Source organism: Bufo bufo, chromosome 11, assembly GCF_905171765.1.
Source record: "Bufo bufo chromosome 11, aBufBuf1.1, whole genome shotgun sequence".
In the NCBI taxonomy this organism is placed as follows: Eukaryota; Metazoa; Chordata; class Amphibia; order Anura; family Bufonidae; genus Bufo; species Bufo bufo.
The window spans coordinates 69506291-69522662 of NC_053399.1; the positions used below are offsets into that span (position 1 = coordinate 69506291).

Consider the following 16372-nt stretch of genomic DNA (forward strand, 5'->3'; position numbering starts at 1 on the left):
GGGGTGATCACCCCCGTCATTGATCACCCCCGTCATTGATCACCCCCCTGTAAGGCTCCATTCAGACGTCCGTATGTGTTTTGCGGATCCGTTCCATGTATCAGTGGATCCGTAAAAATCATACGGACGTCTGAATGGAGCCTTACAGGGGGGTGATCAATGACAGGGGGGTGATCAGGGAGACTATATGGGGTGATCAGGGGTGAATAAGGGGTTAATAAGTGACGGGGGGGGGGGGGGTGTAGTGTAGTGTGGTGCTTGGTGCTACTTATTACAGAGCTGCCTGTGTCCTCTGGTGGTCGATCCAAACAAAAGGATGGATAAAACAAATGGATAAAAGTAATAGGTAAAAAGGAGAGGGATTTTTGGAAAATAATAATATAATGTACTGAGGTATCTTACACCAGTGTCACACAGGGTAATACATAGGTTATACTGTATTATGCACCTAATAGTTTATGTGAAGTGGTCAAATGTAACAGATGTGAGCTAATAGGAGCTGATCTTAGATATACTGGAGTGATGTCTTTGAGATAACATCTGTGTTTAGTTGGGATCCAGAAGAAGGATTTTTATTTGCAATATCAGTTGATATGCAGAGATGACGGGAGATCCGTCCACTGCGCTCAGTGAGATTACTACAGACAGATTACTAATAGTCAGAAAATGGACACCTAAGGGAATGCAGGCATGACGTTAAACATTGGCTTCTTGCTTGTAGGGCAGTTTTGTCTGCCTTTAACAGTGCAGGAACATTGGTCGTACTAGATGGGATTGTCCTTATTTCTATAGGCTCCTGTCCACATTCCCAGTTCCTCACTCCCTCTCATCCGTGCATACCAGTACACTAAATAATCTGGAACCACAATATAGAAGGAAAACAATCTCTTCTTACCTGTAGCCAGCAAAGCTTTCCATGTCGAGACACATTCAGAGCAACAGTCGCTAAACCCAGTACTTTTTGATTCTGGAGATGCCTAATCTGACAAAAAGTAAACTTTAAATCAATACAACTCATTTGATTTTCATCAACAGCCACAGTTCTGTATAGTTTAAGAAAGTAGAAACCACTTTGCTTTTCTAGTGGTGCCAGTTGTACGTTATTTTAGGTGGAATGGGAGGAGTTACTTTTATGTAAATGTCAAACCATGGGAAGATACAGTCCTGATCAAAAGTTTAAGACCACTTGAAAAATGGCAAAAAATCATATTTAGCATGGCTGGATCTTAACAAGGTTCCAAGTAGAGCTTCAACGTGCAAGAAGAAGAAATGGGAGTGAGACAAAACATTTTTTGAGCATTCAATTTAATGAAAACAACGAAGAAACTGAAACAGGCTGTTTTTCAGCTGATCAAAAGTTTAGGACCACACCTCCAAAAAAAATAAAAATAAACCCCCCCAAAACAGAAATCCAACTTCCAAACATGAACTCAGTAATGAGTAGCTCCGCCGTTATTGTTTATCACTTTAAAAATTAGTTTCAGCATGCTTGATGCAAGCGTTTCCATGAGGTGAGTGGGAACATTTCTCCAAGTGGTGAAGACGGCCGCACGAAGGCCATCTACTGTCTGGAACTGTTGTCCATTTTGGGTACAACTGTTGTCCATTTTTGTTTCCCTTGCCATCCATCCCCAAAGGTTCTCAATTGGATTTAGATCAGGAAAACACGCAGGATGGGCCAAAAGAGTGATGTTATTCTCCTGGAAGAAGTCCCTTGTCCTGCGGGCATTGTGTACTGTAGCGTTGTCCTGTTGAAAAACCCAGTTGTTACCACACAGACGAGGGCCCTCAGCCATGAGGAATGCTCTCTGCAACATCTGGACATAGCCAGCGGCCGTTTGACGCCCCTGCACTTCCTGAAGCTCCATTGTTCCACTGAAGGAAAAAGCATCCCAGACCATTATGGCGCCCCCTCCACTGTGGCGCGTAAAAAACATCTCATGTGGGATCTGCTTGTCATGCCAGTAACGTTGGAAACCATCAGGACCATCAAGGTTCCATTTTTTCTCATCAGAGAATAAAACTTTCTTCCACCTTTGAATGTCCCGTTTGGTCCTCTCTTGTAAAGTCCAAATGAGCAGTTCTGTGGCTTTCAAGGAGACGAGGTCTTTGAAGACTTTTTTGTTTTTGAAGCCCTTCAGTCTCAGATGCCGTCTGATGGTTATGGGGCTGCAGTCAGCACCAGTAAGGGCCTTAATTTGGGTCGAGGATCGTTCAGTGTCTTGACGGACAGCCAATTGGATCCTCCAGCTCAGTGCTGATGAATTTTTTTTGGGTCTTCCACTTGACTTTTTTGTTCCATAATCCTCAGGATCATTTAAGAATTTAAGAAATTCCAAATGACTGTCTTACAGCGTCTCACCTCAGCAGCGATGGCGCGCTGTGAGAGACCCTGCTTATGCAGTTCAACAACCCGACCACGTTCAAAAAGGGAGAGTTTTTTTGCCTTTGCCATCACAACGTGTGACTACCTGACAGAAAATGACAATGAATCCACATCTTTGCGCAGATTTGGCCTTTTAAAGGCATGTGGTCCTAAACTTTTGATCAGCTGAAAAACAGCCTGTTTCAGTTTATTCGTTGTTTTCATTAAATTGAATGCTCAAAAAACACCAGCGAACACATGCAGGCTGCCATCTTTAGTAAGGTACACTCACCCGTCCGGCGATGCACAGGTAAGCCCTTACCTGTGCCGGGAGCCGGTCTGAAATCAAATGTAGTCACCGGGAGCAGGCAGTTCCGAGAACAGCCCGATGAAGGCCCCCGGCGGCTGTTCTCAGAACTGCCTGCTCCCAGTGACTGCATTTGATTTCAGACCGGCTCCCAGCACAGGCACAGGTAAGGGCTTACCTGTGCATCGCCGGACGGGTGAGTCTACCTTACTAAAGATGGCAGCCCGCATGTGTTCGCTGGTGAACACTGCGAACTGACCATCACTGTCCCCATGCATTCTGAATGGAGAGTATTCCATTTAGGATGCATCAGATGTCTTCAGTTCAGTCGTTTTGACTGATCAGGCAAAAGATAAAACCACAGCATGCTACGGTTTTATCTCCATCCAAAAAAACTGAAGATGTTACATGCCTGAATGCTGGAACCAGCATTTTTTTTCCATAGGAATTTATTAGTGCCGGATCCGGCATGAAATAAATAAATGCTGGGTCCGTTTTGCCGGATGACACCGGAAAGACAGATTCGGCATTTCAATGCATTTTTCTGACTGATCAAGCATTTTTAAGACTGATCAGGACTGCCATCAGTAGGCATACGTTTTGCCGGATCTGCTTGCCGGATCACTCTGCCGCAAGTGTGAAAGTAGCCTTAGCTGAACATTAGGCTGACAGACTGCAAAAAGTTCTGGTGAATACAGACAACCACAGCCATACTGTATCAGGAGCTTTACACTTGCTGCCTAGCTAATGAGTCAAGAAATAAAAATATAATTAAAAAGAGAGTGCCAGATATATCTGTAACGTCAGCAGAAATAGAGCTATGGAGATCAGCAGTATAGATCCACAGTGTGTGTTCATTAGCAGCGGCAGCTCAGGCAATCAGACCATAGGTTCCTGTAGTAAATCTCAGCCTCACTTCGGTATTCTGATCCATCCCGTCTGTGTGAGGTCACTAGTGCTGAGCGAATCTAAGCCAAACTAACTGACTTCGATCCGAATTTCAGGAAAAATTTGATTTGCTGTGAGGCCGAAATTCCTTGCACTTCATTATAACGAATCAAAATTTTCCTGAAATTGCGGTTGAAAAACAAAACAAGAAAAAACAACACAAAAAAAACCCCCACTCACCTCATCCACTTGTGCGTAAAGAGTCTGTCGCGGCCATCTTGATTGCAGAAACTGCGCAAACTCTTGTGCGGGCTGACATATGACGTCATCGTGCTGGCCAGGTGCGGTGACGTCATCAGTGATGACATCACCACGCCCCGCCAGCATAATGATTTCATCACATCACTGCGCAAGATTTTGCGCAGTGTCTTCAATCAAGATGGGCATGACGTCCTCTAAGCAAGCAAATGGATGAGGTGAGTATTTATTTTATTTTTTTAGCCTGATTAACTCCGAAAGGCGTAAATTGTAGCCTCAGATGCCGCAATCAGCAATGAACGCGGCATCTGAGGGATTCAATGACGTGTTGCCGATACCTCTGTATTTTGGATATGTTTACCTGTGGCCGGAGTTTTACACCTTATCTATGGACTGAGACATTCGGCCTGCTGGTTTAGTGAGCTGGACCGATTTCCCTTTCTTTCATATTCTATACTGCACAATCTTTATAGTTAGAGATAGGAGAGGGTATGGATCTCAATCTGCAGTCTGGTGAAAAAGCTAAACGCAATTAATCTTACTTTAAAAGGTAAGAATGAATTTGGAAGCAAGAAAGATGAACTCATATGTTGACTTAGCTACTCATGATATGCTACCACTAGAGGGAACACTTTGAGAAAACTTACAGCGCATGAACTTTATTCAATGCTAAGACAGGAATATGTTGGTATTTGAAGAAACTTCATACTCAACATTCTCTAGAAGAATCACAAAGCTTCCAACATCTTCATTCTAAATGATGCAGCTTCGTATGGAAAACTGGTCCAAAACAGCATCAAGAATCACACAATTATAGAAAATAATAGTAATATATATACACTGCAGGACTACACCTAGTAATAGATATATACTGCAGGGCTACCCCCAGTAATAGCTATGCACTACAGGATACCCCTAGTAATAAATATATATATATATATATATATATATATATATATATATATATATATATACACACATACATACATATATATACACACACACACACACACACACACATACACACTGCAGGACTAGCCCTAGTAATAGATGTACAGTATACTGCATGACTACCGCTCCTCATGCACAATACTGTGTCCGTTCTGCGGTCCGCAAACTGCGGCTCCTCAAAATATAGATACCGTCAAAACCAGAATAGGATATGTTCTATAATTTGTGAACTGACATACGGATGCATACAGCATATGTTTGTCTGTTCCGCAAATTATATAACGTCCTATTCTGGACTGGTCTGCAAAATGCAGATCACTGACCCACTGAAGCACACAGACGGTATCTGTATTCTGCAGATTTGCGGTTTGTGGACCACAAAATGGATGCAGTCATGTGTATAATGCCTAATGCATATATCCTGCAGGACTACCCCTGGTAATAGATAAATATACTGCAGGACTACCCCTGGTAATAGATAAATATACTGCAGGACTACCCCTGGTAATAGATAAATATACTGCAGGACTACCCCTGGTAATAGATAAATATACTGCAGGACTACCCCTGGTAATAGATAAATATACTGCAGGACTACCCCTGGTAATAGATAAATATACTGCAGGACTACCCCAAGATTATATATATATAAATATATATATATATATTATTTATTAAAAACAATAAAAAAAAGTACAAGTCAAAATACAAGTCAAATATAAAAATAATAATACATAGTAAAGTAATATCTAACATGGGATCTGTATAAGACTTTAGCATGAAAGTCTGCTACTCATTAACAGACAGGGCTGTATTTATAGCTGGGGCCACCTTAGGCACCATGTCTGAACACTACCTATAAAAGCAATACCAGGGGCCAGCAGGGCCAAATACCAAAGCACAGCACAATATATTGCCCCAGCAGAACCAAATACCGCAGGACAGTACAATATATGCACCAGCAGAACCACATACTGCAGGGCAATACAATATACAGTTGCAAGAAAAAGTATGTGAACCCTTTGGAATGATATGGATTTCGGCACAAATTGGTCATAAAATGTGATCTGATCTTCATCTAAGTCACAACAATAGACAATCACAGTCTGCTTAAACTAATAACACACAAAGAATTAAATGTTACCATGTTTTTATTGAACACACCATGTAAACATTCACAGTGCAGGTGGAAAAAGTATGTGAACCCTTGGATTTAATAACTGGTTGAACCTCCTTTGGCAGCAATAACTTCAACCAAACGTTTCCTGTAGTTGCAGATCAGACGTGCAAAACGGTCAGGAGTAATTCTTGATCATTCCTCTTTACAGAACTGTTTCAGTTCAGCAATATTCTCGGGATGTCTGGTGTGAATCGCTTTCTTGAGGTCATGCCACAGCATCACAATCAGGTTGAGGTCAGGACTCTGACTGGGCCACTCCAGAAGGCGTATTTTCTTCTGTTTAAGCCATTCTGTTGTTGATTTACTTCTATGCTTTGGGTTGTGGACCTGTTGCAACATCCATCTTCTGTTGAGCTTCAGCTGGTGGACAGATGGCCTTAAAGGGGTTATCCCACTTCGCCTTTTTATACTTACCTGCTGCCACCGCGCCGTTGACTTCCTGGATTCTGGCTGGGGGCGGGCTTCATCTTGATTGAAGTCTTCTCCCGGCCGGGCCGCGCGCTGGACTGAACGCGCACGCTGCTGCGCATGCGCCATGTGACTTATTTCTGGCCAGTATAGTACAGAGCCGGCGTGCGCGTTCGCAGCTCTGTACTATTCTGGCGGGAAGAAGTCACCATCGCGCATGCGCGGCAGCGTGCGCATTCAGGACAGCGAGCGGCCCGGGCGGGAGAAAAGAAGGAGTCTTCTGAGCAAGCGTGACTATCGGGATTCTGGAGAAGAGCGGTGGCCGTAACCAGGGGAGACCGAGTCACAACAATAAGGTAAGTGGGGATGAATTTTCTCCTAAACGGTGGGAATTGGTTAATCAAATATATTTACAAAAATGATCACTGTCAAATCATTAACTGATTTAACAGTGATCATTATGATGGGATAACCCCTTTAAGTTCTCCTGCAAAATGCCTTGATAAACTTGGGAATTCATTTTTCCTTTGATGATAGCAATCCATCCAGGCCCTGACGCAGCAAAGCAGCCCCAAACCATGATGCCCCTACCACCATACTTCACAGTTAGGATGAGGTTTTGATGGTGGTATGCTGTGCCTCTTTTTCTCCACACAGTGTTGTGCGTTTCTTGCAAACAACTCAACTTTGGTTTCATCTGTCCACAAAATATTTTGCCAATACTGCTGTGGAACATCCAGGTGCTCTTGTGCAAACTGTAAACGTGCAGCAATGTTTTTTTTTGGACAGCAGTGGCTTCCTCTGTGGTATCCTCCCATGAAATCCATTCTTGTTTAGTGTTTTACGTAACGTAGATTCGATAACAGGGATGTTAGCATATGCCAGAGACTTTTGTAAGTCTTTAGCTGACACTCTAGGATTCTTCTTCACCTCATTGAGCAGTCTGCGCTGTGCTCTTGCAGTCATCTTTACAGGACGGCCACTCCTAGGGAGAGTAGCAGCAGTGCTGAACTTTCTCCATTTATAGACAATTTGTCTTACCGTGGACTAATGAACAGCAAGGCTTTTAGAGATACTTTTATGACCCTTTCCAGCTTTATGCAAGTCAACAATTCTTAATCGTAGGTCTTCTGAGAGCTCTTTTGTGCGAGGCATCATTCACATCAGGCAATGCTTCTTGTGAAAAGCAAACCCAGAACCGGTGTGTGTTTTTTATAGGGCAGGGCAGATGTAACCAACACCTCCAATCTCATCTCATTGATTGGACTCCAGTTGGCTGACACCTCACTCCAATTAGCTCTTAGAGAGGTCATTAGTCTAGGGGTTCACATACTTTTTCCGCCTGCACTGTGAATGTTTGTGTTCAATAAAAACACTAACATTTAATTCTTTGTGTGTTATTAGTTTAAGCAGACTGTGATTGTCTATTGTTGTGACTTAGATGAAGATCAGATCACATTTTGTGAGCAATTTGTGCAGAAATCCATATCATTCCAAAGGGTTCACATACTTTTTCTTGCAACTGTATGCAACAGCAGAACTAAACACCAAAGCACAGCACAATATATTGCCCCAGCAGAACCAAATACCGCAGGACAATACAATATATGCACCAGCAGAACCAAATACCGCAGGGCAGTACAATATATGCACCAGCAGAACCAAATACCAAAGCACAGCACGATATATTGCCCCAGCAGAACCAAATACCAAAGCACAGCACAATATATTGCCCAAGCAGAACCAAATACCGCAGGGCAGTACAGTATACTACTACTACTACTGTCAGGGCAGTGCAGAGGCGATTGGGTAGTGTTGGCTGTAAATAATTCGCCAATATTTTTGACAAAAGTTTATTATCATGGTTAAGCAATAAAATTGGATGGTAGGATTCAGCCTTTGGCGGATCTTTGCCAAATTTAGGGAAAAGTACCATTTAGGAGTCAGTGAAACAAATAGGAGTTGCATGAGTAAAAATCAAGTTAAATAGCCTAGTGAGGACAGGTATTACATCAGGGGATAGGATTTTGTAATATTCTGCTAAATGGCCATCTGGAACTGTTGTTTTACCATTTGATGGCACAAAAATGGGCCTCACACCTTCTCCTCCCTGATAACAGAGTCTAGAAAATAATTCATATTTGGTAGGGAAAGGGGGTTAGCAGGGGCTGCTCTGCAGAGAATTTCATAGTAGTCACTACATATCTAAACAATTAAAAGTAATGGCGCCAGTCACAGGATTTTGCAATTGGAGGGTTGTTTTATGGAGTATGCCGTTTGCTTCTCAGTGGAAGTGGACAAGACAAACCAAGATTGTGCCTGCAGCATAGACTAAGGGTACTTTCACACTAGCGTTTTTCTTTTCCGGCGCTGAGTTCCGTCCTAGGGGCTCAAATCCGGAAAAGAACTGATCAGTTTTATCCGAATGCATTCTGAATGGAGAGTAATCCGTTCAGGATGCATCAGGATGTCTTCAGTTCAGTCTTTTTGACTGATCAGGCTTTTCAGAAAACCGTAGCATGTTGTATTTTTACCTCCGGCCAAAAATCCTGAACACTTTGACTGAACGCCGGATCCGGTCTTTTTCCCATTGACTTGCATTAACGCCTTGTGTTCAGTCAAACCGGATCTGGCTTTTGCATGTTAAAAAAATTAAAATCCATAAATGGCGGATCCGTTTTTTCCAATGCAATTTTTCATTGTGATCAAAATCCTGATCAGGATTCAAATGTAATCCGTTTTCACATGTTTTTCCGGATCCGGCGGGCAGTCCGGTGTCGGAATTGAACGCCGGATTTAAACAACGCTAGTGTGAAAGTAGCCCTATCTAGTTCATCAAATTTTCACTTTTATATTTTCTTTCTACGGGAGATAGCTGAAGAGGTGGCCTCTCATTACCACTTTTGTAGTGACCCACCACATTGGAATATTGTTACCATGGATGGCATTGTCATCCAGATAGTTGTGCCAATGTTGCCTAAAACACGCTTTGAAATCATTAGAATCTGCCAAGTAGTATGGGAATCTCCATAACCTCCTCTGCATAATGGGTGGATGCGAGTCCAGGTGTTCGGCAAAAAGTTGTGAGAAAGTTGTGCTGAGTAGGGCGAATCAATCAGGCACATCTTTTGGCTGTCATGTCTAGGTTTACGCGGTCTAAATTTTACAAAAGTATTAATAAACCCAATGCAATGTGTCCCTTATAAGGAAAAAAACATCCTGTTTACGGTTTTCTTTTCTCATAGCAGCATAATTAGAGGGGAAACCAGCACTATAGAGCAGACCAGTGTGATGCTTAAATTCAAGATTAACCCTTTCCTGATACAGAGATTTTCAGTTTTTCGCTCCCTGCCTTCCCGAACCTTTTTTTTTTGGAGAAAGGGGGGTGGTTTGAATTTTTATATTTTTTTTTTATATTTTTGAATTTTATTTATTTTTTAATCCCCAAGTGGACCACAACTTGCAATCATCAGATTGCAACTTGTATAGAATAATGGAATTTGCTCCACTATTCTATAGTTCAGTGCTGCCACCTGCTTGCATGAACTGTGATTTACAAATAATGAGTGTAACGGAACGCCTAGCACCCCGACCGGGTACCTCCGTTGATAGTTGCTCCTAGTGCTTCCAAAGGACTCCAAGCACTCCACTTGACACCGTCAGCACTGCAGACCCCACGAACCGCCGAAGCTTGGTGGAGGTCTCGTCGTCTCCTACCCACCCTAGACCTATGACAAGGCTCCAGGCTCCAGTGGGTGAACCTCTCCTAAATGCAGAGAGCAGGAACCATGAACAAGCTCTTACAAGAGCTTATACTCAGGGGAGTATTGTGATATAGCAATCCCCAAGAGTGTAGTTATCCCATTCCCCAAACATGAGCCAAAACTTCATGAAGGTATAAAAACAGGAACTCTTTATTTGAACACACAAGCATTGATTTATACACATCTTCCAACAAGGTTACCACCCACAGGGTTTTGTAAAAACAGCCAATCACATGCATTTACAGTATTCAAACCTTCCCAGCAATTGTACACAAAATCCCCTTCACTCTGTCTGTAACGCAATCAACAAAATACAATGAGCATTGTCTGAGACGCAATCAACAAAATACAATTACCAAACGTAATGGGCTAACAATCACTCACAGACAGAAAACACACATTTTTCCCCAAAACACAGAAAACACCCCAAAACCCCACACATCCCCATAATGTATACATCCATGGATAACTCTGATCTGGGTGAACAAAATATCGAAAAATCACCCAGATCCGAGCAGGGGTTCCGAATTCCATGGAAGTCACATTTGGCCGGCCGCAAGCATGGCTTTCCTGCCCAAAACAGTTCCACAGATTTAAGCTGTGCGGCCGGTCTGTCTTCTCCTTCAAAGTTAGTATGGGCCATAATCATGGAGCAGGAGGCTGGCAAACAGCCCCCTCCAAAACACCGTGGCGAGGTTGGTTTCGCCACACATCTCCCCCTCCCAGGGAAGACTAACCAGATACCTGACCTCACGCCGGTCAGTACCTGAGTTAGTCTGGCAGACCACGCACAACCCAATACTGGACCTGTTGAATTTTGGGGCCTGACTGTGTTCTGTATGTCCCCAGCTGTTGAGTGGGCATCTGCTACTCCTTGCTTCCTTGTGGTTAGCTAACTTGGAGCTGTAGGTACTTGGTGGGCAGAGGCCGACGGCGCTCTGCCCAGATGCCAGCTCTTCCGCTGGGGTAGCCAGTGGGGAGTCAGCCTCTGGACAAGAGGATAGGGGAGGGCAGAGGCCGACTGCGCTCTGCCCAGATGCCAGCTCTTCCGCTGGGGTAGCCTGTGGGAAGTCCGGCTCTGGAGAAGAGGATAGGGGAGGGTAGAGGCAGACTGCGCTCTGCCCAGATGCCAGCTCTTCCGCTGGGATGGGGTCAGGGAATCCTGCCCCCAGGACCTTGTTGCGGATCAGATCTGGAGAGGAGGGATCGTTTACCTCCTCCTCCTGGCATTCCTGCAGGGTTGGTGGGGGATCCGTACCGGCCGTCCAGCATCCCCGTAGGCCTGGTGCAGAGACTGCGGTCCCATCTGCACCATCAGAGTTAGGGGTGCTGTCCCCCTGTGGTTGGGGAGAGAGACCGGTTGTCTCCTCTCCCTTCAAAGTACACTGCCACTGGGGAGTGAGACAGACTGTCTCCACTACCCGTGATGCTGGTTGTTGCAGGGGTGAGGGACCAACCATCTCCTCCCCCTGGACTCCCAGTGGCAGTTGGGGATCTGGGCCGCCTCCCCAGCCACCCTGTTGGGCCGGTGGAGTGACTACGGTCCCATCTCCACTGCCGACTGGGGTTCCTCCCAGTACCAGTCTATGAAGTCCCCTACCTCCACGGTTGGTGAGGAAGTAGGCGATACCTCAGCTGTGACTTGCCAGGGGTAGGGCTGCAGGTCTGGGCCTGGTATCCAACTGTCTTGTATCTTGCGCTGGGCTTGAATGGAGCGAAACAACTGTTGATAATCTTGCTCCAACTCCCACTCCCTTTGGACCAGAAAGGTCAGATCTGCCCTCACCCCACTAGTTGTAGGCCAATTGTGCAAGTCCCCCCTGTAGTCAGTAATGTCCCAAAATCTAGATTCTTCTGTGCTCCCACAGTCAATGTCTTCAAAAGACTCCCACAATAACCCAGGGCAATTATATTCCTCACCTTCGGGCTTGGCGTACTCCTCCATCCATGGAGACTGTCGTACTGTGTCCCACCATAGTGCTTGGTAAGCGTCATCCAGCCAGGTTTCCTGCCATACCAGTGTCTTAAGCTCTGACACCCACTCCGTCAATGGTTGCTCTCCCAGTAGAGGTAGTCGCAGCGCCAATCGCATTCGTAATCTCTGCTCCTCACTGGGTAGACTCTCACCCCTCCGACGCTGCACGTCCTCCAGGGCCTGGTGCCATACGCCTTTCCGCTCGGCATCCCTGTAATCCAGGTGATCTTCCTCATGGAATGCTGTGCAGGAACCAAGGGCATCCATATTGCTGTAGCCAGGGGCACTGTACGGATACTAGCGTTGCCCTCAATTTTGTAAATCCACGAACGGTGTCTCCGAGCTGCTTCTCCTCACACTAGGACGCCATCCTACTGCTTGCCACCAATGTAACGGAATGCCTAGCACCCCGACAGGGTACCTCCGTTGATAGGTGCTCCTAGTGCTTCCAGAGGACTCCAAGCACTCCACTTGACACCATACGCACTGCAGACCCCACAAACCACCGAAGCTTGGTGGAGGTCTCGCCGTCTCCTACCCACCCTGGACCTATGACAAGGCTCCAGGCTCCAGTGGGTGAACCTCTCCTGAATGCAGAGAGCAGGAACCATGAACAAGCTCTTACAAGAGCTTATACTCAGGGGAGTACTGTGATATAGCAATCCCCAAGAGTGTAGTTATCCCATTCCCCAAACATGAGCCAAAACTTCATGAAGGTATAAAAACAGGAACTCTCTTTATTTGAACACACAAGCATTGATTTATACACATCTTCCAACAAGGTTACCACCCACAGGGTTTTGTAAAAACAGCCAATCACATGCACTTACAGTATTCAAACCTTCCCAGCAATTGTACACAAAATCCCCTTCCCTCTGTCTGTAACGCAATCAACAAAATACAATTAGCATTGTCTGAGACGCAATCAACAAAATACAATTACCAAACGTAATGGGCTAACTTAATCACTCACAGACAGAAACACACAATTTTCCCCAAAACACAGAAAACACCCTAAAACCCCACACATTCCCATAATGTATACATCCATGGATAGCTCTGATCTGGGTGAACAACATATCGAAAAATCACCCAGATCCGAGCAGGGGTTCCCGAATTCCATGGAAGTCACATTTGGCCGGCCGCAAGCATGGCTTTCCTGCCCAAAACAGTTCCACAGATTTAAGCTGTGCGGCCGGTCTGTCTTCTTCTTCAAAGTTAGTATGGGCCATAATCCTGGGGCAGGAGGCTGGCAAACAGCCCCCTCCAAAACACTGTGGCGAGGTTGGTTTCGCCACAATGAGCCTGTAAGCCCAGTACAGGTTCAGGCTCATTATTAGCATAGGATGCTTTCCCAGATCTCCACAGGGTGAAAGAGCTCCTGACTCGGAAGCACTCACTTCTGGATTTTAGCAATCTCAGATGCCGTGGTCACATTTGACCATGCCATCTGAGGGGATAAACGTCCGCGCTCGACATTACCGCCAATCGTGGACATTAGTAGCGGGTGTCTGCTGTATCAAACAGCAGGCATTCCGCGGCTATGGTGCTCTCTCCGTTCAGGAGCGGGCTCCATCTTTAAAGACCCGACATCCGCTGTACATGTCGGGATGGGGTTAAGGCCTCTTTACTGTAAGAACTGTGAATCTGTGGAATTGACTTCCTCAGGACGTGGTCACAGCAGGAACAGTGGACAGTTTTAAAATGGGTTTAGATAAATTCTTAAAAGTAAACAACATTAATGCTTATGAAAATGTGTAGAAATCTGAGCCTCACTCCCCTTTTTCTAAAATTCACATCCCCACCTATCCCTTGGCTGAATTTGATGGACTTACCAGCAGAGGTCGCAATAACGCCTGTACAAGCTCATAGACGCTTCTTCAGGCCATTTTACTCCCTGGAAAAAGTCTAAGGCGTACCAATACGCCTTAGACTTTTCCCTGCCATTCATCAGTGCAGTGAGCGCTGTGAACGGCATGGGCAGCGCAGCGATGTGGCTGCTGGCTGAAACAACCAATGACAAAGCTCCTTACAGTAAGGAGCTTAGTGATTGGTCAGTTTGAGCGGGCTGCCGGAGCTTATGGCACACCGCTCTGAAGTAAGGAAGGAGGTGCACGCGATCGTCACTGGCGGGGTAGGTGGCCTTGCTGCAGCGCCTTGTTTTAACTTGTTCAGCCTCACATGCTGTATGAGTCTAATCCGGCTATGAACACATATGGATATGTGAGCTATAGCGGTGCTCGTCCGCTGTGTGCGCCCTGTCAGGGACCAGCCCTGCTAGTAGTAACTGTTCGGTAACGCCACATTTCGCACAAGTTACCCATAAGTGACGGCCGGCAGCATGGTGAGTGTTGTGTCACCGACATCGTTTCCTTTTCCCGCCCTTATCTGTAGTGTACAGCTAATGTGCAGGCAGCGTGCGTCATGAGGACTGAGGAGTACAGCTGTTACCAATAGCAACCGGAGACAGCCTGTTCTGTAATTAAAGGAAGCAGCCACAGTCTGTTCATAAGTCATAACCCCAACAGCCACATTACCCCCAGAACAGGACAAACCCTTTAAACCTCATAAAATCACTGCAACAGTGACCTCAGTGGTGCCGACCCCTCAGCGCAACAGTGACCTCAGTGGTGCCGACCCCTCAGCGCAACAGTGACCTCAGTGGTGCCGACCCCTCAGCGCAACAGTGACCTCAGTGGTGCCGACCCCTCAGCGCAACAGTGACCTCAGTGGTGCCGACCCCTCAGCGCAACAGTGACCTCAGTGGTGCCGACCCCTCAGCGCAACAGTGACCTCAGTGGTGCCGACCCCTCAGCGCAACAGTGACCTCAGTGGTGCCGACCCCTCAGCGCAACAGTGACCTCAGTGGTACCGACCCCTCAGCGCAACAGTGACCTCAGTGGTACCGACCCCTCAGCGCAACAGTGACCTCAGTGGTACCGACCCCTCAGCGCAACAGTGACCTAAGTGGTACCGACCCCTCAGCGCAACAGTGACCTCAGTGGAACCGACCCCCTCAGAGCAACAGTGACCTCGGCTGAATTTAAAATTGTCTAAATTTGCTATTTATGCATGGTAGACAGTTCTAGAGCACTAGTAATGGCTTCCCTGCATAAATAGCAACCCCTTAATGTTATGTAGGCCTTTGTATTAACTATTTGAATTACTGTAACTTTCGTACTCCTGAAAATACTCCTCAAAAATGGTAAGAGGAGTATTTTTACTCTTCCAGAAAAAATGTAGCGCGACCTCTGCTTACCAGTATGTCTTTTTTTTTAACTGTATCAACTATGTACTATATTACCGCGTGTGTGTGTGTATGTATGTGTGTATGTGTGTATGTGTGTATGTATGTATGTATGTATGTATGTATGTATGTATGTATGTATGTATGTATATATATATATATATATATATATATATATATATATATAAAAAAAGGACAGAAGCAGCACACAAAAAAAAGGTATACGGGTGCAAGAAAATCCTCCTGAGGGACCTGTGACCAAGATCCCAAGTATGGATAATAAAACAAAAGAAGGCAGCACTCCAAATTGTGATGAAAAAAGTGGACGGTTTATTCACTCATCAGCAACGTTTCAGCTCTCTCTATATATATATTTGTGGTCAGGGCGACGGCCCCTGGACGTGGGAACTAGAGCTAACCTCTGGCTGGGAAATGCCGGGAGCCCGTAGCGAGGATAGGCCTAAAAGGGGGCCTATCCTTAAGGAAGAGCTAAGAAAAGGGAAGGGAGGGAGGGGTACCTGGCCGCACGTCCCGTTCCTTGCACTTCATGGGGTTTATATAGCCAAGGGGCATGGCCTCTGCCCCTCCCACAAATACAGGCTGCACGGCAGCCTTAACTACTTGTGGTCAGGGCGACGGCCCCTGGACGTGGGAACTAGAGCTAATCTCTGGCTGGGAAATGCCGGGAGCTCGTAGCGAGGATAGGCCTAAAAGGGGCCAAAAAGGAGACCCAACCATACCGTCAAACACTTATTGCACCGTTACAGAGCCAGTGAACCGAAAGCATCACGGATCTCTGATTGAGGATTTGGAACATATCTGGAGAAAACATGACTACCTCCAACGTCCCATGCACCTGATAACCTGAGGAGGCATCTGGTGCCTAGATGCCACTCCAACTAAAGGAGTGGAGCAGACCCTGTTTATAGTAAATATATACATACCGTTACGACACCTGTTTTTGGAATGAAAAAGACCCTTCACAATGGAGGTGCGGAATACACCGTCTACAACACAGTGACTTCCATC

At 45.7% G+C, this 16372-nt stretch overlaps 1 protein-coding gene across 1 annotated transcript in view; it reads right to left on the reverse strand.

Moving 5' to 3' along the window:
• LOC120981463 (piRNA biogenesis protein EXD1-like) overlaps positions 1 to 16372 on the reverse strand; it is a 144417-nt gene that overhangs the window by 72505 nt on the left and 55540 nt on the right. Inside the window, exon 7 of the mRNA XM_040411002.1 lies at positions 896 to 982. Within this exon, the coding sequence (XP_040266936.1) occupies positions 896 to 982 (87 nt within the window). The remainder of the gene's footprint in view (positions 1 to 895; positions 983 to 16372) is intronic.